This window comes from Trachurus japonicus, chromosome 6 (genome assembly GCF_045865225.1).
Source record: "Trachurus japonicus isolate A0001 chromosome 6, Traja_1.0".
NCBI classification, from domain to species: Eukaryota; Metazoa; Chordata; class Actinopteri; order Carangiformes; family Carangidae; genus Trachurus; species Trachurus japonicus.
The window spans coordinates 38,504,491-38,530,467 of NC_140912.1; the positions used below are offsets into that span (position 1 = coordinate 38,504,491).

The 25,977-nt window shown below is 41.5% G+C and overlaps 2 protein-coding genes across 2 annotated transcripts in view; one reads left to right on the plus strand and one right to left on the minus strand.

Moving 5' to 3' along the window:
* LOC146986676 (muscarinic acetylcholine receptor M4-like) overlaps positions 1-827 on the plus strand; it is a 3,017-nt gene extending 2,190 nt beyond the window's left edge. The window contains exon 3 of the mRNA XM_085780526.1: positions 472-827. Within this exon, the coding sequence (XP_085636652.1) occupies positions 472-827 (356 nt within the window). The remainder of the gene's footprint in view (positions 1-471) is intronic.
* A 1,834-nt stretch (positions 828-2,661) lies between these two features.
* Positions 2,662-18,362, minus strand: LOC146986677 (midkine-like). The gene is made up of 5 exons (XM_085780666.1): positions 18,233-18,362; positions 14,827-14,930; positions 12,230-12,412; positions 4,632-4,790; positions 2,662-2,751 (listed from the first exon to the last, which is right to left on the minus strand). Exons 2-5 carry the CDS (start codon positions 14,927-14,929, stop codon positions 2,732-2,734), a joined length of 465 nt encoding a protein of 154 aa, XP_085636792.1. The 5' UTR covers position 14,930; positions 18,233-18,362; the 3' UTR covers positions 2,662-2,731.
* Between the last annotated feature and the right edge of the window lie 7,615 nt (positions 18,363-25,977).

The window sequence follows — 25,977 nt, forward strand, 5'->3', positions numbered from 1 at the left end:
CCAAGGGATGCGCCTGAATGTGGTGACGTAGGGACGAGGACCAATAGATCCATGACGAGGGCGGGGGCTGCTAACTCCATCTGCTGACAAGACGTTATGGTGCGTTCAGGGCAACCCCGTAACTGGTGTTTTTCCGACCTGTGAAGTGGTACCAGTTCGATCTGGTACGAGTTCACAGGTCAGAAGTTACGAGTGGCCGTTATAGTGACTTTCACAGGTAAAACAGGTCGGAGAAACACGAGTGGGTTGCCTGGAACGCTACAAAGTCGTAAGTTGTGACTTGAAGCTGTAATTTACGGTTTCAAAAGCCTGCCTGGAACGCAGCATTAGCCAAAACCACCGGATCGCTTACATCTGCTTTAACTATATTTGATTTTACACATTAATAGTGTTGATGCATAATAACGGTGATTATTTCTCTGACAATAATCGCACCAAAATAATCTATAATCATGACATCATAACATCCAGGAGGAGGAGCCTCTGCCTCGCCGCCCGCCGCACCACGGAAGAAGACGACAACAGGTTCGAGACCGGTGGGCTTCGGGGAGCGGAGGCGACGGCGCGTGATGGCGCGGGAGCGGCGGGTGACTCGCACCGTGCTCGCCATCGTGCTGGCCTTCATCGTCACCTGGACGCCCTACAACGTGATGGCGGCGGTGGCGGCCTTCTGCCACGTGTGCGTGGCGCCGGGCATGTGGGCGCTGGGCGCCGGGCTCTGCTGCGTCAACAGCGCCATCAACCCGTGCTGCTACGCGCTCTGCAGCGCCACCTTCAGGACGACTTACTGCCGCCTGCTGCGCTGCCGCCGCCGCCGCCGCCGCTGACCTGTGACCTTTGACCTCAGTGACCTCCACTCTCCTGTTGTGGCTCGATGCCGTTGTTGTTGTTGAAGTTGTTTATTTATAGTAGGAGAAGCCCCTTGAGTTGTGACAACTCGTTTACGAGGGGGTCCTACACAAAAAACATCAAGACATAACACAACTCAGCACAACACAATGAAAGGAAACAAGACAAGACAATACAATACAGACACTAAAACAAAACAAACAAACAATCAAACCAAAAGAACAAACAAGACAGACATATACAAAAATCACTTAGACAAAATTGCAACCAGAGTTTGAACAAATATTAGATGAGAAAATAATAGATGAGAAAATAAAAAATATGGTGACAGAGTTAATGAAAGCAGGAGCAGGGTGTTTCAAAGTAGGTGGATAGGACTTGATTAAAACAGATTAGTGATGGAGATGATCTGATAACTACAGGTAGATGGTTCCAGTCGTTTGGACCTTTGAACATGAATGCTTTTGTATTGACTTCCTATTGTGAGGCACTGCAAAGTAAGGAGAAGTAGATCGCCTGGTTTGATAATTAGATGTAAGTTGTACAAAATACTGTTTTAAATAAGGCGGGTAATCATAAAAAATACATTTAAATATAAATTGAAACCAGTGTGTCTGTCGTCGAGTATGAAGAGAAGGGAAGTGAAGAGACTGGTACATTGAACGTTCATGAGGTTCTCAGAGTGGGGGGGTTGACAGGGTTCAAGGGGGGCCACAACTTTTTCTGGACATTTTACCACTTTTTACTAGAATTTTTTTGAGAATTTTTCCCAGTTTTTCTGTTCTACTTTTTACTATTTTTTTTAAAGAAATTTGACTCCTTTTTGTGTTATTGTTTGCCCCCCCCCCCCACACACACACACTTTCTTTGGAGAAATTTTACCACATTTTTCTATAATATTTTGAAAATTCTACCACTTTTTCTAGAATTCTTGAGTAATTTTACCAGTTTCTTCTCAATTAAAAAAAAAAAGCTTTTTACTATTTACTATTTTTCCTTTTTTTAAAAAAAATTATTGTTTGATTTTTTATTTTTTATTTTATTTTACCACTTTTCCTAGAAAATACCAGTCACCATGGCAACGCCTGGTAGAGCCTGTGGTTGGTCAGTGTCACAGCTGATGATGTAATGAACAGACGACGCTTCACCAGAAGAATTTACAGAATTTAATTTGTTCATTTGTACAAGTCAATAATCTATAATCAAAAATAGATTTTACAGCAGAACAACGTGTTTATCCACAAGTTTCTGAACGTCATCTATGGTCAAAACCAGAAGTCGGTTTTGCCGATTTGGTGGAATTGTACGTTTACGTTTCCATGGTTTTCAGTCGTTGTCATAGTTGCGGTAAACGCATCATGGATCTATTAACGCTGGCTTTTATCACGGATGATGTCAGTCTGTGTGATATCCACTGTTAAAAGCTGCTGTGATGATCCATGCGTTTTACAGATTTACATTGGATAAAAAAAAAGAAAAAGAAATCCATGCATTTACCACGACTACCGAAACCATGGAAACGTAAACATAAAATTCCACCGGAAGAGCAAAACCGGCAAAACAGGCTACATTTTTGACATTCGGAAAAAGGTGGATAGGTCCAGACCAGGTCCAGACCTCACCTGGACCACTACTCACTACGGACTAACTGTTAGACTAGAGAGGGAAAGCTGCAATCCACAGGAGGAGGAGGAAAGGGGGCGGAGCCAGAAAAGAGGAGGGGCCATAAAGGGGGAGGGGCCAACTGGGTGTGGGGAGGAGTCAGAGAACGGGTCGGGGATCTGAGACCCCAGAGACCAGGAGGAGGGGGTTGGTGTCTGTCAGTTTGAGGAAATCGTTTGGTCGGGGGGCGGAGACTCGTCATCATCGTCATCGTCCTCCCTCAGTTTGTCTTCTTCTCTCCTGGGAACAGAAACGTGGAGAACAGTTCACTTCCTGGACTTTGTGATGTCACAACAAAGCAGCCACCAAGCCCCGCCCACTTTGACCCGGCAAACATGTTTTCATGTTTTCATGTTTGCCTTTAAATGTTTCATTTCAAAAATCTTTGATGAATAACGAAACGTTTTCGATACTCCAACATTTATTTTTTTCGTGTCTTGCCTCACTCCAGAGTCCATGACCAGCAGATAGACACCATCCTTTCCACTGTGCGTGCAGTAACCATGGAGATAGAGCCGTATCGCCGTAATTAGCTTAGCTCAAACACTGGAAGTGTATAGGTAGTGTTAGCCTGCCTCCACCTAAAGTCACTAATTAGCTTAGCTCAAACGCTGGAAGTGTATGGGTAGTGTTAGCCTGCCTCCACCTAAAGTCGCTAATTAGCTTAGCTCAAACGCTGGAAGTGTATGGGTAGTGTTAGCCTGCCTCCTACCCGAGCTGAAATCAGCAGTCAGAAGCTGATTTCATTTTAGCTCTAAACTCTGTAAATATTTCACTTTATCAACATTTCAAACATGTTTAGGTGAGAAAGTAGCCGTTTAGATCAGCAGTGTGTCGTTCATTTGTCTAAGTACCAGCTGTTTACTATTTTGTTGGGACGAATTCGGCGCTACTCAAGCTAGCCGTTGTGACCAACGCACTTCCTGTTACTTTCACAAAATAAAACACCCGTTGCTCTTTACATACAGAAAACCATGACGATAGAATGTGTGCTTTTACTTTGAAATAGGAAGCTAACCTACCCTCGATGTAGCTAGCTTGAACCAAAATAAAGCGTCTTTGCTTGAACCCTCCGTTTTGACCGATCTCGTCCCGTTAGCGGCATTTGACCGCTCAAGATGCCTTACCGGAGAGTTTTGTCAGCTCTGAGACGAAGATCGGCCCGTTTAGAGTTGCTGAAGAGTTTCTCTGATGACTTTAGGTGGAGGCAGGCTAACACTACCATACACTTCCAGTGTTTGAGCTAAGCTAATTAGCGACTTTAGGTGGGAGGCAGGCTAACACTACCCATACACTTCCAGTGTTTGAGCTAAGCTAATTAGCGACTTTAGGTGGAGGCAGGCTAACACTACCCATACACTTCCAGTGTTTGAGCTAAGCTAATTAGCGACTTTAGGTGGAGGCAGGCTAACACTACCTATACACTTCCAGCGTTTGAGCTAAGCTAATTAGCGACTTTAGGTGGAGGCAGGCTAACACTACCTATGTACTTCCAGCGTTTGAGCTAAGCTAATTAGCGACTTTAGGTGGAGGCAGGCTAACACTACCTATACACTTCCAGCGTTTGAGCTAAGCTAATTAGCGACTTTAGGTGGAGGCAGGCTAACACTACCTATGTACTTCCAGCGTTTGAGCTAAGCTAATTAGCGACTTTAGGTGGAGGCAGGCTAACACTACCTATACACTTCCAGCGTTTGAGCTAAGCTAATTAGCGACTTTAGGTGGAGGCAGGCTAACACTACCCATACACTTCCAGCGTTTGAGCTAAGCTAATTAGCGACTTTAGGTGGAGGCAGGCTAACACTACCCATACACTTCCAGCGTTTGAGCTAAGCTAATTAGCGACTTTAGGTGGAGGCAGGCTAACACTACCCATACACTTCCAGCGTTTGAGCTAAGCTAATTAGCGACTTTAGGTTGAGGCAGGCTAACACTACCCATACACTTCCAGTGTTTGAGCTAAGCTAATTACGGCGATACGGCTCTATCTCCCTTGTTACTGCACGCACAGTGGAAAGGATGGTGTCTATCTGCTGGTCATGGACTCGGGAGTGAGGCAAGACACGAAAAAAATAAATGTTGGCGTATCCCTTTAAACTTTAACTGGTTCCTGGTCTCACCTCGGGTCTTCTTGGTGCGGGGGGAGCAGGGTTTGGACACGCGGACGGAGCTCAGGCACTCGGCGTTGAACAGCGCTCGCTTCAGCGTCCCGGAGCGGCTCTTGGTGTTGGTGGCGCCGTCGCACGACTCCCACGGCCCGAACTTATACTTACAGTCACCTGAGGGGGCGGAGCATAGCCTTCATCATCACCATCATCATCATCATCATCATCATCATCATCATCATCATCATCATCATCATCATCAGCTCCATGTTTGTCCTTCAAAATAAAAGTCTGGGGCTCTACAGTTTGGACCTGAACTCCTCACATCAGAGTTTGAACTTTATTTTGAAGCAGAACTGACTCTAACCTTCATCACTGTGGTTTCCATGGCAACGTGTAAGTGTCCAGTGTTGAGGAGACATTTTTTGTAGTTTAACTTCTCAATTTACAAACTACAATTTGGGCCAGTAACATGAAATATTTTTATATAGCCTATATAAAAAATACCTCTATAATATAATATAACTAGAAAATTTCCTCTCGGGAAATTTTGAATGGGCCACGGGAGCTACTGCGGGTTGTGCCATCTCTGTCAACATGGGAATCAAACCCACGATCTTAAGGTCAAGACAGAGCTGATCAGACAGACACATGATCATCTTTCTATAAGCACTGATATGGAGGAGCTGTAACCACATTAGGTTAACTGTGTGTGTGTGTGTGTGTGTGTGTGTGTGTGTGTGTGTGTGTGTGTGTGTGTGTGTGTGTGTGTGTGTGTGTGTGTGTGTGTGTGTGTGTGTGTGTGTGTGACTGTAATCACATGAAGCTGGTTCTAGAGTCTGTGTGTGTGTGTGACTATGAGCTGCATCCTGTGTCAGTCTGATTTAGCTGTGTCTGTGTTTATAAACATTTAAACGAGCGCCAGGTGGATTGTTTATGAAGTTAACGAGCCCTGGCCTGAGGATCAAAGAGGTTACCACGGCGATAGGGGCCCCCGCAGGCTGAGACAGACAGAAACGTGGAGAAAAACAGCCATTTTCTGCCTCTAAACCGGCCTCACAATTAGGCTTAGCATGACAAAACGGTAACTCCTATCAGAACAAAACACAGATCAACGTTGCTCTAAGGACTTACTGAAAATTTCGGTACGATTTGGTGTTTCTACAGTAAATATTTTGGCGACGCTGGCAGTTTTAAAACATCAGGCCGTTCTGCTCCTCTCAGAAAATATTTGTATTGGACTCAATGAGGAGCAGGGACAGACGTGGCCGCACTCAGAGGCTGATTCTGTAAGTTCTGTAAGTCTCTCTGATATTTTGAGCACATGACATGAGAGATAACAAGTTTGTCTTACAAATTCTGAAAAAATTATGTCTGTAGAGTGTAAATTGTGGCCGTGGTGGCAATTTATCCAGAAAAAATACAGAATGTTTCTTCACTCTCTCCCACTCTAACCGATGATGTCACGCACTCTGACACGAACATTCCATGCAATACACACCCATTATAAACTCATAATTTCTCCAAAAATGATCATGGTCATTGATCAGGGATTGATCAAAAACTATATGACCTATCAAAATGTGGAGTAATACGACAATACACAAGACTTGTGTCTACTGTTTAAAGTTTAAATGGAGTCTCTAGGTGAAAGTATGCCTGAGCAGTAGACTTTTGTTAAACTCCAATGATTGGTCTTTTTCGCTCTTTTTTTCCCGCCCGTCCCATTGACTTACATGCAAAAATTTTGCGCAGTAAATCGCGACTTACGTCGCGAATAATTCGTACACTGTTGAGAAAAGTAATAGCACACCGATCCCGATCAGGACGCACATTTTGATATATAATTTGTCCTGCAACTCTTCGAGTTGCAGGACTAGTAGCGAACCGAAAGTTGGCCGGAAGTGGAAAAATAACTAGAAAAAGAAAGCATTTCCTGCAGAAAATGCGTGTGAATGCTGTAAGCAGCTGAACGCTATTGCTGAAGCAATGCTGAATAAGCTGAAGAAATCATTGAAACAAAGTTGAATTAGCTGAAGAACTGTTGAAAAAGTCTAACGTTGAAGCTGAAACATATAACTTGAAGATTAATGCCTTTTTAAGGACAAAAAGCAGTAGAAATGTAAAAAAAAAAAAAAAAAAGGAGAAGAAAATGTTAAAATCCTGCATGTTGAAGATGTTTAACAGTTGAAGAGTTGAAATCTGCAGCTAGCCACAGCAAGGAAAACTGATGAACCAGCAGTAACATAGCTGAAGCAACAAGTGAGAATAGATTAAAAAGAAGGAACATGTAAGCAGGAAGCTGATTGACATGACGTGATGGAAAAAATCCTGAATTGTTTAGGTTTAAGTGTAATAAATGTGTGTTTAGTCTAAAAGCAGTAGAAATGTTGAAAAGGCAGAGGAATGTGTTGGAAAATCCTGCATTATTAAGTCTAACAGTTGAGGAGTCTGCAGTCAGCTGCAAAAAGCACTGCTACAGAAAACAGATAAACAAGTGCTAACATGGCTAAAGTAATAAGTGAAAATAGATTAACAAATGGAACCTGTAAGAAGGAGGTTTATTTTGTATGAAATGATTGGAAATTATTTAAATTGTTGAAGATTAGCATAAAGAAATTGAAAAGCTGAAGTCTACTCAAATATATTTAAACATGACAGCATGAATACATTGTTGGACTATTACTAATATAGATTAAACAATATCTAGGTGGTTGGAAATTATTTGAATTGTTGAAGATTGTGGTGAAAGAAAAATTAACATTTTAAGTACACTCAAATTACTCTAATAAAAATTATATGTGTGTTGGATATGTGTGTATGGTCAGTGTGTGTCCGTGTGTGTGTGTGTGTGTGTGTGTGTGTGTGTGTGTGTGTGTGTGTGTGTGTTGGATATGTGTGTATGGTCAGTGTGTGTCCGTGTGTGTGTGTGTGTGTGTGTGTGTGTGTGTGTGTGTGTGTGTGTGTGTGTGTGTGTTGGATATGTGTGTATGGTCAGTGTGTGTCCATTTGTGTGTGTGACCGACAGACAGTCAAATAGAGAGAATGTGTGTGCGTTGCCATGGTGACGTTGCCATGGTGAGGTTACCATGGTGAGGTTGCCATGTTGAGGTTACCATGTAACTGTTGGCTGGTGGCTTTAAGGTATGGTGGCAGCTTTAACCATAGGCTTTAACTGCTCTGTGACACCCTCAAACAGATCTAATGTACGACAAATCTGTACTTAGTACGAGCAAAAGGTTTACATTTTCCGAACCATAAGACCTTGCTGAACGCGTCCATGTCACTTTGGTGTTTCTAGAGTAAAAATTGTTGATTGGGTCGCAGGTTGGAAACTTTGGGACGTTTAGAAAATCAGCGCCTACTTTTGAATGGGAGTCAATGGGAGGAGAGAGGGAAGTGGCTGCACTCGGAGGCTCCCAGTTTAAATTGTGTTCGTCTCTCTGGTTTTTTGAGCACATGAAGAGATCAAGGATGAGCTTGTCTACAAGCATGCCCGAAATTATGTGTGTAGAGTGTAATCTGTGGCCGTGCTGGCAGGATAGAGAGAAAAATGTGAGAGGATTTTTAGACCCTCTGTCACTCTACCAACTGCCAACGTCCGAACATTCCGTCCCATTGACTTTCATGTTAAATCTGAATTTTGTCAGAAATTTTAATGATTTTAAAACTATACATATATCTGAAACTGTTGAAGATATCAATAAGCTGAGATATAGCTGAATAGTTGAAAGGTTTGTGAACAGTTTAAAAGTTGAATGAAGTCTGTAGCTGAAAGTATGCTGAAGCTATTAGAGGCTGAATGAAGCACAAGATTTGAAGAGTTTGACGACTGTTTCAATGTATTCCTATGGGAAAAAAATTGCAGAAAAAGTTAAATATTTTAAAAAGTATAAATAGTATGAAAGAGAAAAATAATAGCATAAATGTCCTGAAAAAGCTGCACGTTTTGATATATGAATTGTTGAAATAGCACAAAGTATGAAGAAGTAGTTAAACACAGAAAAAGGGAAGAAGACTCAGAATAATAACTAGAAAAAGAAAGCATTTCCTGCAGAAAATGCGTGTGAATGCTGTAAGCAGCTGAACGCTATTGCTGAAGCAATGCTGAATAAGCTGAAGAAATCATTGAAACAAAGTTGAATTAGCTGAAGAACTGTTGAAAAAGTCTAACGTTGAAGCTGAAACATATAACTTGAAGATTAATGCCTTTTTAAGGACAAAAAGCAGTAGAAATGTAAAAAAAAAAAAAAAAAAAGGAGAAGAAAATGTTAAAATCCTGCATGTTGAAGATGTTTAACAGTTGAAGAGTTGAAATCTGCAGCTAGCCACAGCAAGGAAAACTGATGAACCAGCAGTAACATAGCTGAAGCAACAAGTGAGAATAGATTAAAAAGAAGGAACATGTAAGCAGGAAGCTGATTGACATGACGTGATGGAAAAAATCCTGAATTGTTTAGGTTTAAGTGTAATAAATGTGTGTTTAGTCTAAAAGCAGTAGAAATGTTGAAAAGGCAGAGGAATGTGTTGGAAAATCCTGCATTATTAAGTCTAACAGTTGAGGAGTCTGCAGTCAGCTGCAAAAAGCACTGCTACAGAAAACAGATAAACAAGTGCTAACATGGCTAAAGTAATAAGTGAAAATAGATTAACAAATGGAACCTGTAAGAAGGAGGTTTATTTTGTATGAAATGATTGGAAATTATTTAAATTGTTGAAGATTAGCATAAAGAAATTGAAAAGCTGAAGTCTACTCAAATATATTTAAACATGACAGCATGAATACATTGTTGGACTATTACTAATATAGATTAAACAATATCTAGGTGGTTGTAAATTATTTGAATTGTTGAAGATTGTGGTGAAAGAAAAATTAACATTTTAAGTACACTCAAATTACTCTAATAAAAATTATATGTGTGTTGGATATGTGTGTATGGTCAGTGTGTGTCCGTGTGTGTGTGTGTGTGTGTGTGTGTGTGTGTGTGTTGGATATGTGTGTATGGTCAGTGTGTGTCCGTGTGTGTGTGTGTGTGTGTGTGTGTGTGTGTGTGTGTGTGTGTGTGTGTGTTGGATATGTGTGTATGGTCAGTGTGTGTCCATTTGTGTGTGTGACCGACAGACAGTCAAATAGAGAGAATGTGTGTGCATTGCCATGGTGACGTTGCCATGGTGAGGTTACCATGGTGAGGTTGCCATGTTGAGGTTACCATGTAACTGTTGGCTGGTGGCTTTAAGGTATGGTGGCAGCTTTAACCATAGGCTTTAACTGCTCTGTGACACCCTCAAACAGATCTAATGTACGACAAATCTGTACTTAGTACGAGCAAAAGGTTTACATTTTCCGAACCATAAGACCTTGCTGAACGCGTCCATGTCACTTTGGTGTTTCTAGAGTAAAAATTGTTGATTGGGTCGCAGGTTGGAAACTTTGGGACGTTTAGAAAATCAGCGCCTACTTTTGAATGGGAGTCAATGGGAGGAGAGAGGGAAGTGGCTGCACTCGGAGGCTCCCAGTTTAAATTGTGTTCGTCTCTCTGGTTTTTTGAGCACATGAAGAGATCAAGGATGAGCTTGTCTACAAGCATGCCCGAAATTATGTGTGTAGAGTGTAATCTGTGGCCGTGCTGGCAGGATAGAGAGAAAAATGTGAGAGGATTTTTAGACCCTCTGTCACTCTACCAACTGCCAACGTCCGAACATTCCGTCCCATTGACTTTCATGTTAAATCTGAATTTTGTCAGAAATTTTAATGATTTTAAAACTATACATATATCTGAAACTGTTGAAGATATCAATAAGCTGAGATATAGCTGAATAGTTGAAAGGTTTGTGAACAGTTTAAAAGTTGAATGAAGTCTGTAGCTGAAAGTATGCTGAAGCTATTAGAGGCTGAATGAAGCAGAAGATTTGAAGAGTTTGACGACTGTTTCAATGTATTCCTATGGGAAAAAAAATTGCAGAAAAAGTTAAATATTTTAAAAAGTATAAATAGTATGAAAGAGAAAAATAATAGCATAAATGTCCTGAAAAAGCTGCACGTTTTGATATATGAATTGTTGAAATAGCACAAAGTATGAAGAAGTAGTTAAACACAGAAAAAGGGAAGAAGACTCAGAATAATAATAATAATAATAATAATAATAAGTTTAAAGAAACAAAATGGCCGAACAGAATAACAATACTGTGAATGCTTCCAGCATTCACACTAATAAGAAAAAATCCACACAATAACAGTAGTGCCCGGGCTTCGCCCGGGCACTGGTCCCTGCAGCTATTTCATAGCTGTTGGGACCAGTGCCCGGTGCGATTGCCCGTGGCCCTAATGATATAAAATATATCCCATCATGTCTATGGATGAACCTACAGGATGTTGACCAACAATAAAACTGAGTTGAGGCAGATTTCTGCTGCATGTGAATGTTTTGTAGACTATTATATTTAGTTTCATATCCACCACGTGTTGATTTATTTAAAGAGATAGTTCAACATTTTGTAAATTCATGTAAAACCTCTGATGCACGTTGCCTTCAGGGACAGTTTTTCATCATCAGTCTCTGTATTTCCCTCTAAAACAACTCTGTCTGGTAACGTTGTGTTATTATCTCATAGTGTGGTGAATGTGCAGCTCACAACTTGTCCACCAGAGCGTTGTGGAGTTGTTGGATTGTGTATTTCAGTGGTTCCCAACCTTTTTCTTAAGGGACCCATATTTTTACCATATTTTTACCCCCCCCCGATGTAAAATAAAATAAAATAAGGAACTTCTTCATAACTTCTTTTACATGAAATACTTTATTATATTTCAGTAATTTAATAACAGCATGTAACAAACAATCAGGAGAACCTGTGTATGATTACAACATATTTCTTCAGAACTTGTACTTTTAAAAACATAATTGTGTTTTTAAAAGTACAAGTTCTGAAGAATATGTTGTAATTTTACACAGGTTTTTTCTCATTGTTCCATGCTGTTTTTCAAATTCATTGTGACTGATATTGCCCTGCTGTATATTATGTATTTAATGTTTTAAAACTGTTGATATTCAATCATCTATTGATATAGGCTTATAATTTATTTGTTTATCTATTTAAATACACGAATAATGATTTTGATTGATTTTGTCACATATATGAATTAAATGCTTAGCCCACTAATTTATTTAATATTTTAATTACATTAAAATTATTGAACCCCTTAAAATCAAGAGGGCTTCGCGACCCCCCCTGGATCTTTGGCGCCCCCCAGGTTGGGAACCACTGGTGTATTTGATGAGTTTGATGATGAGGGAAACCAAGAAATCCCATAATGAGCCTCCGTAGCGTAGCTCTGAGCAGCTCACGGCTCTGCTCCACCGTTCTAAAAACAGCTTGCACCGACAATTAAAGGTAACGAACCTACTGCTATGACTATAGGGATTATGGTGATGGGCCAATCTGACTAAATGTTGAACTATCCCCTTAACGCTGACTTAAATGAGTAGAAGTAGTTTCCCCAAAACTGTTAGTGTCAGTCAGGTGTGTGTGTGTGTGTGTGTGTGTGTGTGTCTGTGTGTGTGTGTGTGTGTGTGTGTGTGTGTGTGTGTGTGTGTGTGTGTGTGTGTGTGTCTTACTGATGTCCTTCTTCCAGTTGCAGGGGATCCTACAGTGGATCTTGTGGCTCAGGTCTTGGCAGGTGACGTCCCTCAGTCCGTCTCCACAGTCGCCGGTCTCTGGGACACAGCGGCCGTACTGGGTGACTGCGGGGGGGCACTCGGCCCCCGCCCCCCCCCGCGACTTCTCATGTGCTGCATCGACTGGAAGAGACAAGAGAGAGTCCTCATGATGCTCTGTGATTGGCTCTGATGTCACAACAGTCGGAAGTGGGGTTGTATGATCTCCAAATAGCCCCTAAGTACTTTAATTGCAGTAGAAGACTCTCTGCACTCCTCCCGTTAGCAACGCCAGCCCATAATAGCCCTGCCCAGAGGTTTACAACATACAGTGTTGTGAACAGACCCAAAGAAACGGCCTATTTTCACGGCCTAAAAGAGGTTTTACCTGAAAAAGTCTAAAGTCTAGTCTAAAACAGTCTAGGATAAGACACGCCCACTGATGATGTCACAGACTAGAATAAGACACGCCCACTGATGATGTCACAGAACTAGGATAAGACACGCCCACTGATGATGTCACAGAACTAGGATAAGACACGCCCACTGATGATGTCACAGCCTAGATAGAATAAGACACGCCCACTGATGATGTCACAGAACTAGGATAAGACACGCCCACTGATGATGTCACAGTCTAGAATAAGACACGCCCACTGATGATGTCACAGTTCACAGGGAAGAACCAACCGGAGCGGAGCCCTTCAAAGTAAAAGTCTGACTAACGGTGGTCTGACCGGTCTAAGGAGAACCCGATGGTCGGACCGGTCTGACTGGTTCTGACTGGTTCTGTCTCTGCAGGAACAAGGAACTGGTCTCGCTCTCTGACCTCCATGAATGTGCTTCCTCACTTCCTGGTGCATTCTGGGAAACGGTGCAAAAAGGTCTCATGGTTCTGATCCGAGTCCTGCTGCTTTAACGTCAGCATGCTAACAGCTAACAGCTCACTGCTAACAGCTCACTGCTAACAGCTAACAGCTTACTGCTAACAGCTAACAGCTCACTGCTAACAGCTAACAGCTCACTGCTAACAGCTTACTGCTAACAGCTAACAGCTCACTGCTAACAGCTCACTGCTAACAGCTAACAGCTTACTGCTAACAGCTAACAGCTCACTGCTAACAGCTTACTGCTAACAGCTAACAGCTCACTGCTAACAGCTTACTGCTAACAGCTAACAGCTCACTGCTAACAGCTTACTGCTAACAGCTAACAGCTCACTGGTGTAGCTGCAGGTTTTTGTTCCAGCTAGAGCTGTAAAAGAGAGTAAGGACACCACCATTGACTCCCGTGGTAAGGGTCTAAGGGTTTAAGGGTGTAAGGGTCTAAGGGTTTAAGGGTTTAAGGGTGTAAGGGTCTAAGGGTTTAAGGGTTTAAGGGTGTAAGGGTTTAAGGGTTTAAGGGTGTAAGGGTGTAAGGGTTTAAGGGTTTAAGGGTGTAAGGGTTTAAGGGTTTAAGGGTGTAAGGGTGTAAGGGTTTAAGGGTGTAAGGGTTTAAGGGTTTAAGGGTGTAAGGGTTTAAGGGTGTAAGGGTGTAAGGGTTTAAGGGTGTAAGGGTGTAAGGGTTTAAGGGTTTAAGGGTTTAAGGGTTTAAGGGTGTAAGGGTTTAAGGGTTTAAGGGTGTAAGGGTGTAAGGGTGTAAGGGTTTAAGGGTGTAAGGGTGTAAGGGTTTAAGGGTTTAAGGGTGTAAGGGTTTAAGGGTTTAAGGGTGTAAGGGTGTAAGGGTGTAAGGGTTTAAGGGTGTAAGGGTGTAAGGGTTTAAGGGTTTTGCGCCCTAGTGGCAGGATATGGGTATTACAACAGCGCCCAGAAAACCCATTCACTCCAATGTGTGTTGGCCACTGGCTGGTAAATTGATGAAAACGGCCGTGTTTTTGTTTCTAGGTGTCTTGGTCATATCAGATTATACTTAGAATTTGTTTATTACAAAATGTAGATCGAGACAGATGTTTATCTGTAAAGGATCCTCAATGATGCTATTAACGTGGGTGATCTATAAATGTCCTTAAATTATTGAAAACACCACACTGCTCATTCACCAACAATGCAGAGATGTCAGTTCTTTTGCAAAACCCATATTCCTCCACCAGGAGGCGCTGCCATTGGACCGATGCTGTCACTACTCTCTTTTACAGAGCTCTAGTTCCAGCCAACCAGGAGCAACAGTTTGACCAATCAACCGTCTGAAGACTGAGATCAGCTGATTAAATAAATCAAATCTACTGCTGCTGATTGGTAAAAGAGTAGTAAAGAGTAATTCCCTTTTCTAAATCTTTAGTGCATAACTTCTGTTGATCCCTAGAGAAATCCTGCATATTTACAAAAACACATTGTCTATTAGTTTATTTAGTTGTCGGCCTGAATGACATTCAGTATCACACTCAGTTCTACATCATGTTGAATATGAAGCATTAGCTGCACTTTTAGCTGCAGTTTGGTTCCATTTCAGATTAAAACCCATAGATGGGTTTTTTTACCCATCATTCATAGTGAAAAATGAAACAAGTCTGTAGTAGCTGTGTAAATGATCTATAGTCAGTGTTATTATCGCCGTCTTACCTCTGCGGTTCTTTCCTCTCTTGTTGGCTTCAGTCCCCGTCAGGACCAGGATCAGGACCAGGACCAGGACCAGGGGCAGCTTCACTGACAACACACCTTGCATTCTGCACAGACACACACACACACACACACACAGAGCATCACAACACAACAACCACACAACAGCATCATCTCACCCTAACGCCAGGATTCAGGAAGTTAAAATAGAAAACCGACACAACGTTCAAACATAAAGAGAGAAAAGCTATAAAAACATTAGACATTTATAAACCACTAAAAACCTCTGGATGGTGGTTTAGTAATGATAACCTCTCTACCATTCAACTGTCCAGTATTTCATTTAGTGTCATCCTGTAGCTGTGATCACAACGTTCACTGTGGCATCGTTTCAATAAACTTCTGCATTAACCCTTTGATGCACAACATGGGTCTAAAGTGACCTGACTGAGTTTTATTGTGCTATATCTTTGCAAAAAATGTATATCATCATATAGTATCCCAGGTATTCTTCAATTAACTTGTTTTTGATCATAATACATCCTCATTTTATCTGAATAAAAACACATTTCGTATCACTACCCCTCTAATACGCGACATGGGTCTAAAACGACCCACATTCATGTCCAGTGTGGTTTCATGCTGAGTAAGTTTCTTTACTGTAACTTTTGAAATCTATCTGTTTTATGGTTGAATGTTCCAAGTATTATTTAATATCTTGTTTTTTATTAGTGAGGTCATTATTTCTATTTTTACTTTCTTGTTTTGTGAACAAAAATGTCTCAGTGAGTGGAGCAGTTGAAAAAACAAGCATAGCAAGAATACTTGAATGTTAGCATTCCCTCACAGCTTCATACCAGACCATAGTTTCCTTGATGACACCAGGTGATATCAGTCAAACCAAAGCTGAGTGTCTTTCACCAAGGAGATCAGATGTACAAAAACAGATGTAACTCAATGTATGACTGATTTATTCTGCATAAGACCCTGACTAATACTCATAGTAATGCTGCATTAGCATCAAAACAAAGTAGGCTAAATAAAAAATGATAATACATACATAGTCTAAGAAAAAAAAACTGGAAAAGTTAGGTGGTAGGGGCCCACTTTAGTATTCTTTAAGGGGGCCCAGAATTCCTAGCAACGGCCCTGAAAACAACACTATGTAAAGAATAATTCAAAAGCATCAGCTCATTTTTTTCAAAATGGCACTTATCTGCTTTTTTTTTTTAAAGGTAGGCCTACTTTATTAGTCACATATACAGCTAGTACAGTGAAATTCTTTCTCTGCATTTAACCCATCCCTGAGGAGCAGTGGGCGGCACGGTGGCATCTGCTTTTGCAAAATAACTCTTCATATATATATATATATATATATATATATACTGTATATACAGGTGCATCTCAATAAATTAGAATATCATGGAAAAGTTCATTTATTTTAATAGTTCAATTCAAAAAGTGAAACTTATACCTGATAAAGATCCATTACACTCACACTGAAGTATTCGGTGTCTTTCTTTCATTTAAAGGTACAGTATGTAAGAAATCTAAAGCAACTGGCCGTAAAATCCTCCTAATATGTCTCAGAGACTCAGGAATAATGTTCATATAACATGATGAACGCACCAACAACAATAGCACAGCCAGAGTATTCGCATTAAAAATCTTTTTTTGCAGACTGCAAATCATGTTTATGTTTTGAATGTACGTGTTTACATGTTGCGCCACCTAGCGCTCTCTCCCAGTCACGCAGCGTCAGTGGCATTTCAGCCTCAGTTTAACCCTATACTAACCCTGCTGCTTCCACTGAGCTGCTGCTATGACTGGGAGAAAAACCAGATCACTGTGTTTTGAATTTGACTGCAGTAACCGTTTTTGGCCACATTCTTACACATGGCACCTTTAATTGTAATGATTATTGTTATTATTATTATGGTTAACATTCAATGAAAACCCAAAATTCAGTGTCTCAAAACATTAGAATATTACATCAGACCGATTAAAACAATGATTGTTAATAGAGAATTGTTTTGTCTTCTGGAAAGTAAACGTCCATTTATTATAGAAGCTGTTTGGTTTTGTTGTTGTGTCTTTGGATGTGTGTATAATAGTATAGTATAAACAACCCCCCCCATGTGGGTCATGTGGGTCCTGATGTTTGACTGTATCTGGACCTGAGGCCAGATGGTCCAACCCCCCCGCCCCCCCCCACCACCACCACTCTGAGGATTAGAGGAGAAGTGGGCTAATGTGTTTAATGTATTCAGGCTCTCAGCTCCACGCTCACAAAGAGAGAGTCAATTACCCAGAATGCAACTCCCCCCCCCCCCCTCACCCCGACCCCCCCTCGACCCCCTCCTCCCTGACCCCGCTCTGTTGTCATTGTGCTGGCTCTCTTTCAGTCTCTCCTCTCTCTCTCCTCTCCTCTCCTCAGGCCCCATCACTGCTGGTGGTGGTGGTGGTGGTGGTGGGGGGGGCAGCAGCTTCTGAAAGAGCCTTTAGACCCCCCCCCCCCTCTAAACCCCCCCACTCCACCCCCCCCTCACCAGAAAACTGATTCATTGGACCCAAAACAAAGACTCTAGCTTCTCTGAGGCCAAACACACACACATATACACACACACACACACACACACAGCGTCTGAGGAGCTGCCCCCCCCCCCCCCCCCCCCCACCCTGACCCCCCCCACTCCCACCCCCCCCCCCCTCTGCCCTGAATAGAAACTCATTTGCATAAGAAAACAATGAAGTGTTGGTCTTTTTTTTGGGGACAGGGGGGTAAAGAAGAAACATTTAGAGGAAGTTACTCACAACTGAACTTTCACATCCGGACACACGCACACACACAAACACACACGCACACACACAAACAAACAAACACACACACACACACACACACACTCTAGACTGTTTACAATCTGTCCTTTCAAAATAAAGTTCTAGAAACATTCTACTTTTCAAAATAAACTTTGTCTCTGTGAAACAACATCAGTCAGTCGACCAGAGAAGTTAAACACGTTCCATCACAGTGTGTAAGTGTGTGTGTCTCTATGTGTCTGTGTGTGTGTGTCTCTATGTGTCTGTGTGTCTATGTGTGTGTCTATATGTGTGTGTGTGCATCTCTATTGTGTGTCTATGTGTGTGTGTAAGCGTGTGTATAAAAACAGGTGTGTGTGTATAAAAAGAGGTAAAAAGAAGAATTCACTCAGAGCAGCATCAACAACATCAGTCGAGTCGACCAGAGGAAAAGTTAAACATGTTCCATCACAGTGTGTAAGTGTGTGTCTCTATGTGTGTGTCTATGTGTGTGTGTGTGTGTGTGTCTATGTGTGTGTGTGTGTGTGTGTGTGTGTGTGTGTGTGTGTGTCTGTGTGTGTGTATAAAGCAGGTAAAAGTGTGAACTCACTCTCCGGCTCAGAGCAGCAGCCTCTCAGACTGTGGAGTCGTCGCCTTCTGTCGCTGACTGACTCAGTTGCTGCTCTGCACCTCCCTGCCTCGCTCGCCCTGCCTCTCTCTCCCTCTCTCTCTCTCTGACACACACACACACATAGACACACACACACACACACACACACACACACACATACACACACACATATACACACACACACACGGCGTATGGATGGACAAAGCCTCATGGTGACATCACGAGCTTTAAAGCTTCTCATATGAACAAAACAAGCTCAGCTCATTAGCATAAAGTGTGTCAGTGTGTGTGTGTGTGTGTGTGTGTGTCAGGCAGAAGGAGTGTCAGCTATGTCACAATACAGGTTGTGTGTGTTTGTTGTCAGAGGATGTGTCCATCAGTGTGTGTGTGTGTGTGTGTACAGGTGTCTCTGCTCCGCCCACTGGGACTATTTGTTCTTACGCCTCAGGTCAACAGTCTGTAGTGTTATCCTGTCTTGACTGTTGCCCAATAACATGGTCTAACGCCTCTAAACAAGACTTACAAAACCTCCAAATCTTATTTATTTAGTTTGTCTGTGTCTGTTTTGGGTAGCACTACATAATACGGCCCGCGACTTACAGCGTACCTACCGCTCTCTTGCGGCGTAGGTTGCCGCTTATTTCACACAAGTACTGAGTAACTGCAGCTCACTTTCCCCCCTGTTTCCCCCGTGCATTTACAGTGTAACTAGGCTGCGTCTTAGCGCGTAACTTACATCCTGCTTCACACCAACTTCCACAGAAGTACAGGGTAACTCTCGCTGTTTTACAGTTTAACTAGGCTGCGTCTTGGCACGTAACTCCTGTCCTACTTTACACCAAATTACACAGTAACTCTCGCTCACTCCGCCACTAATTACCCCGCATTTTACAGTATAACTAGGTTGTGTCTTAGAGCGTAACTCCCGTACAATTACGTCCTACTTTGCCCGGACTTACAGTGTAACTCCTGCCAGGCACATTAGAAATTAAATAGTCTACTGTACAATATGAGCACAGTTGCAATCCATGTTTTCCAAAAGTGTCAGCAGCGACATTTCACCTCTATTTCAGAGATTTATTATTCATTATTTAATTGTATGGTTTGGAATAGGTGAGAAATGGGTATAGAGTGTGGACATTTTCCAATACAGTAACAGGCTGGCTGGTAGCAAACTTACCTCTCTAAAATGCACATCTATGAAAGTCTATTTCTGTCATCCAAGGGCAAAACACAAACTATACAGTAATACATCCACAATAATGAGTCATTCGGAGAGTTAGAAAATGTTTTTATTATTTATTAACCAGAAAACACATGACACATCCACATCCATGATCATTCATAAACTTTAAGTACAGTAAGTACCCTACTGTAAGTGAGCACTGTTACCCACCTTAGTCTGCACCTATACAGTAGCTGTCATGCACCTACACACTACTTGTCTTAGAGTTACCCAGTAAGTAGAGGGTAACGGGCTGTATTATAAAGTAATGGCTGTTACTCCCTCCTTAGTCTGCACCTACACAGTAGCTGTCATGCACCTACACACTACTTGTCTTAGAGTTACCCAGTAAGTAGAGGGTAACGGGCTGTATTATAAAGTAATGGCTGTTACTCCCTCCTTAGTCTGCACCTACACAGTAGCTGTCATGCACCTACACACTACTTGTCTTAGAGTTACCCAGTAAGTAGAGGGTAACGGGCTGTATTATAAAGTAATGGCTGTTACTCCCTCCTTACGCTGCACCTATACAGTAGCTGTCATGCACCTACACACTACTTGTCTTAGAGTTACCCAGTAAGTAGAGGGTAACGGGCTGTATTATAAAGTAATGGCTGTTACTCCCTCCTTACGCTGCACCTATACAGTAGCTGTCATGCACCTACACACTACTTGTCTTAGAGTTACCCAGTAAGTAGAGGGTAACGGGCTGTATTATAAAGTAATGGCTGTTACTCCCTCCTTAGTCTGCACCTATACAGTAGCTGTCATGCACCTACACACTACTTGTCTTAGAGTTACCCAGTAAGTAGAGGGTAACGGGCTGTATTATAAAGTAATGGCTGTTACTCCCTCCTTAGTCTGCACCTATACAGTAGCTGTCATGCACCTACACTGTACTTGTCTTAGAGTTACCCAGTAACTAGAGGGTAACGGGCTGTATTATAAAGTATTCTTTGTTATTCCCTCCTTAGAGTGCAAATACACTGTAATTGTCCTGCAACTACAATGTAGTTGTCCCGGAGTTACCCAGTACCTACAAAGTAGCGGGCTGTATTATAAAGTATTCTTTGTTATTCCCTCCTTAGTGTGCAAATACACTGTAATTGTCCTGCAACTACACTGTAGTTGTCCTGGAGTTACCCAGTACCTTCTACTGCAGCTGTAACTACTGTCTAAGTAGAACCAGTAAGTTAGAACACAGTTTGTTTCACGAGATAACATCATCTGAAAGTACAGTAATACAAAGACAAAACTAACTGAAGTGTCCCTGACATCATAAAATAACAGATTTCTACTGGCTTTTGTTATTTACATTAAAGTTCAGTTTTGTTCCTTCTGTTATAAACTGTTTCATTTAGTTTTGATCCATCTGTCTGGTCCTTCTAGGTCTAAAATAGTCAGTCAAGTCAGTTTCATTTGACAAAATGTACTTTCTAAGTTAGAAGAGTCAAGTGGAAAAGATTGTTGTGATACTACTATCACACCGGAGTGTGACACTCAGTAATGGAGAATGGATGGGCTCCTCCATAAAAGGTGATCTTGATCTTGATCCAGCTCCTTGGGTCAAGGCAGAGATCAGGGTCATGGGTGGCGTGCCATCTCCCTCGTCAGGTACCATTTTCATGGCATCTCAAAAACCTCACCTGTGTAGAAACATAATTATATATTGTATCATCAACTTCATCACATAAATGCATCACTGTAAAACAAAGTGAGAAAATTAATAACTTTGAACGGTACAGTTTTTCTCATCATGGAATACTTAATCCCGGTTTTACCTTTCACATCATAAATCATTAGCCTTTTAAACCATAACTTGTGATTTTTAAGCATATTAATCAATTACAAATTATACATATTTTTTTCTTTAACTATTGAGTAAATATTTTAACCATTTAAAAATCTTCAATTTTACAAAATCAATGCTATGACCATACTGTTTCACAACTGTAGGCTGCACCAGTACATTATTGTTACTCTTGACTGTATTCATCATACCAGTCATTACCAACAGTAACGTTAGCTAATGGAGCTAATGTGGACAGTAGCTACTAACACAAATACAGTTCCCGGGTTAGCGTGGTTCAGGGGAAAACACACACTATTATCTTTAGCACAAGCTAACATTGCTAGCTGCGTTAGCATAGCTACTTAACTCACCAAGAGGTTGATAACGCGGTCAAACTGCCGTCGCACAGGTCCTCGGTTCATCCCTCTCGTCTCCCGGGGTGTTTGCTCTGTGTTTATATCAACATATCACATCGTAGACATTGCATAATTTCCCTCATTTCTCCACTTCGTCTCCTCCTGTCGTCCCTGGCTGTGTCAACAAGCTCCGTCCTCGCTGTGAGGTGGGACTTTCTACCTTCTCAACAGGCAACCAATGACAAGTGAGCTGCTTCTGGTCTGACCAATGACAGATGGTCAAAGGTGAGTGACTGTGATTGACGACTTATTTCATCCTATTTGACTATCACAGTCTCTCAGATTTGACCATCTGTCATTGGTCAGACCAGAAGCTGCTCACTTGCCATTGGTTGCCTGTTGAGAAGGTAGAAAGTCCCACCTCACAGCGAGGACGGAGCTTGTTGACACACCTGCAGGGACGACAGGAGGAGACGAAGTGGAGAAATGAGGGAAATTATGCAATGTCTACGATGTGATATGTTGATATAAACACAGAGCAAACACCCCGGGAGACGAGAGGGATGAACCGAGGACCTGTGCGACGGCAGTTTGACCGCGTTATCAACCTCTTGGTGAGTTAAGTAGCTATGCTAACGCAGCTAGCAATGTTAGCTTGTGCTAAAGATAATAGTGTGTGTTTTCCCCTGCACCAGCTAACCGGGAACTGTATTTGTGTTAGTACTGTCCACATTAGCTCCATTAGCTAACGTTACTGTTGGTAATGAATGGTATGATGAATACAGTCAAGAGTAACAATAATGTACTGGTGCAGCCTACAGTTGTGAAACAGTATGGTCATAGCATTGATTTTGTAAAATTGAAGATTTTTAAATGGTTAAAATATTTACTCAATAGTTAAAGAAAAAAATATGTATAATTTGTAATTGATTAATATGCTAAAAAATCACAAGTTATGGTTTAAAAGGCTAATGATTTATGATGTGAAAGGTAAAACCGGGATTAAGTATTCCATGATGAGAAAAACTGTACCGTTCAAAGTTATTAATTTTCTCACTTTGTTTTACAGTGATGCATTTATGTGATGAAGTTGATGATACAATATATAATTATGTTTCTACACAGGTGAGGTTTTTGAGATGCCATGAAAATGGTGCCTGACGAGGGAAATGGCACGCCACCCATGACCCTGATCTCTGCCTTGACCCAAGGAGCTGGATCAAGATCAAGATCACCTTTTATGGAGGAGCCCATCCATTCTCCATTACTGAGTGTCACACTCCGGTGTGATAGTAGTATCACAACAATCTTTTCAACTTGACTCTTCTAACTTAGAAAGTACATTTTGTCAAATGAAACTGACTTGACTGACTATTTTAGACCTAGAAGGACCAGACAGATGGATCAAAACTAAATGAAACAGTTTATAACAGAAGGAACAAAACTGAACTTTAATGTAAATAACAAAAGCCAGTAGAAATCTGTTATTTTATGATGTCAGGGACACTTCAGTTAGTTTTGTCTTTGTATTACTGTACTTTCAGATGATGTTATCTCATGAAATAAACTGTGTTCTAACTTACTGGTTCTACTTAGACAGTAGTTACAGCTGCAGTAGAAGGTACTGGGTAACTCCAGGACAACTACAGTGTAGTTGCAGGACAATTACAGTGTATTTGCACACTAAGGAGGGAATAACAAAGAATACTTTATAATACAGCCCGCTACTTTGTAGGTACTGGGTAACTCCGGGACAACTACATTGTAGTTGCAGGACAATTACAGTGTATTTGCACTCTAAGGAGGGAATAACAAAGAATACTTTATAATACAGCCCGTTACCCTCTAGTTACTGGGTAACTCTAAGACAAGTACAGTGTAGGTGCATGACAGCTACTGTATAGGTGCAGACTAAGGAGGGAGTAACAGCCATTACTTTATAATACAGCCCGTTACCCTCTACTTACTGGGTAACTCTAAGACAAGTAGTGTGTAGGTGCATGACAGCTACTGTATAGGTGCAGCGTAAGGAGGGAGTAACAGCCATTACTTTATAATACAGCCCGTTACCCTCTACTTACTGGGTAACTCTAAGACAAGTACAGTGTAGGTGCATGACAGCTACTGTATAGGTGCAGACTAAGGAGGGAGTAACAGCCATTACTTTATAATACAGCCCGTTACCCTCTACTTACTGGGTAACTCTAAGACAAGTAGTGTGTAGGTGCATGACAGCTACTGTATAGGTGCAGCGTAAGGAGGGAGTAACAGCCATTACTTTATAATACAGCCCGTTACCCTCTACTTACTGGGTAACTCTAAGACAAGTAGTGTGTAGGTGCATGACAGCTACTGTATAGGTGCAGCGTAAGGAGGGAGTAACAGCCATTACTTTATAATACAGCCCGTTACCCTCTACTTACTGGGTAACTCTAAGACAAGTACAGTGTAGGTGCATGACAGCTACTGTATAGGTGCAGCGTAAGGAAGGAGTAACAGCCATTACTTTATAATACAGCCCGTTACCCTCTACTTACTGGGTAACTCTAAGACAAGTAGTGTGTAGGTGCATGACAGCTACTGTGTAGGTGCAGCGTAAGGAGGGAGTAACAGCCATTACTTTATAATACAGCCCGTTACCCTCTACTTACTGGGTAACTCTAAGACAAGTAGTGTGTAGGTGCATGACAGCTACTGTATAGGTGCAGCGTAAGGAGGGAGTAACAGCCATTACTTTATAATACAGCCCGTTACCCTCTACTTACTGGGTAACTCTAAGACAAGTAGTGTGTAGGTGCATGACAGCTACTGTATAGGTGCAGACTAAGGAGGGGTAACAGTGCTCACTTACAGTAGGGTACTTACTGTACTTAAAGTTTATGAATGATCATGGATGTGGATGTGTCATGTGTTTTCTGGTTAATAAATAATAAAAACATTTTCTAACTCTCCGAATGACTTATTATTGTGGATGTATTACTGTATAGTTTGTGTTTTGCCCTTGGATGACAGAAATAGACTTTCATAGATGTGCATTTTAGAGAGGTAAGTTTGCTACCAGCCAGCCTGTTACTGTATTGGAAAATGTCCACACTCTATACCCATTTCTCACCTATTCCAAACCATACAATTAAATAATGAATAATAAATCTCTGAAATAGAGGTGAAATGTCGCTGCTGACACTTTTGGAAAACATGGATTGCAACTGTGCTCATATTGTACAGTAGACTATTTAATTTCTAATGTGCCTGGCAGGAGTTACACTGTAAGTCCGGGGAAAGTAGGACGTAATTGTACGGGAGTTACGCTCTAAGACACAACCTAGTTATACTGTAAAATGTGGGGTAATTAGTGGCGGAGTGAGCGAGAGTTACTGTGTAATTTGGTGTAAAGTAGGACAGGAGTTACGTGCCAAGACGCAGCCTAGTTATACTGTAAAACAGCGAGAGTTACCCTGTACTTCTGTGGAAGTTGGTGTGAAGCAGGATGTAAGTTACGCGCTAAGACGCAGCCTAGTTACACTGTAAATGCACGGGGGAAACAAGGGGGAAAGTGAGCTGCAGTTACTCAGTACTTGTGTGAAATAAGCGGCAACCTACGCGGCAAGAGAGCGGTAGGTACGCTGTAAGTCGCGGGCCGTATTATGTAGTGCTACCCTGTTTTGCCTTTATATTGTCCATTTCATTTCATTTAATTTCTTTATTTATTGAATTGGGACAGACTAGTGCACATTCATCAACACTGACGCATTAACAGGGCTTGACGCTAAGCTTTTTTCCAAGTAGCACTGTGCTACCATGCTGAAAAATTTAGTAGCACACAACATTTTTTAGTAGCACAATAAAAATTTTGTAGTTTTGGTGAAAATATCATTTTCAAACAAATAAAGTAGATTTAGCCTATAATCCTAACCCTGTAGACTGATTTTTAATGTTATAACTGGCTCTTTGCCTTAACAAAAATCAGGAAAGACAAACAATGCAAATATGTGTGAGAAAATAGAATATTTATTACAACCAATATTAGTTTTTAGTTTTACGCTGTATGTGTGTGCATGTGGCCCAGGGGTGGGGGTATTGATGAGCAGTGAACCTATATTTCCCTCAGTATAAAAAGCTGAACATTACATACAGGGCTCTACACTAAGATTTTTTAGGAGCACAATGAAAAATGTTGTAGCAGGCTGTTTAAGCCTTAAATAATGCTGAGGGTCCAACATGACCCATTTTTACATTTGAGAACAGTAAAAACACCAAACATTTTTGCCAGAGACCGTGTACCGGAGGAAGAAGCAGGTCGAACGTGCACGGAAAAAAAGCGCTTCGCACCGAATGTGCGCTGCTACGGTGT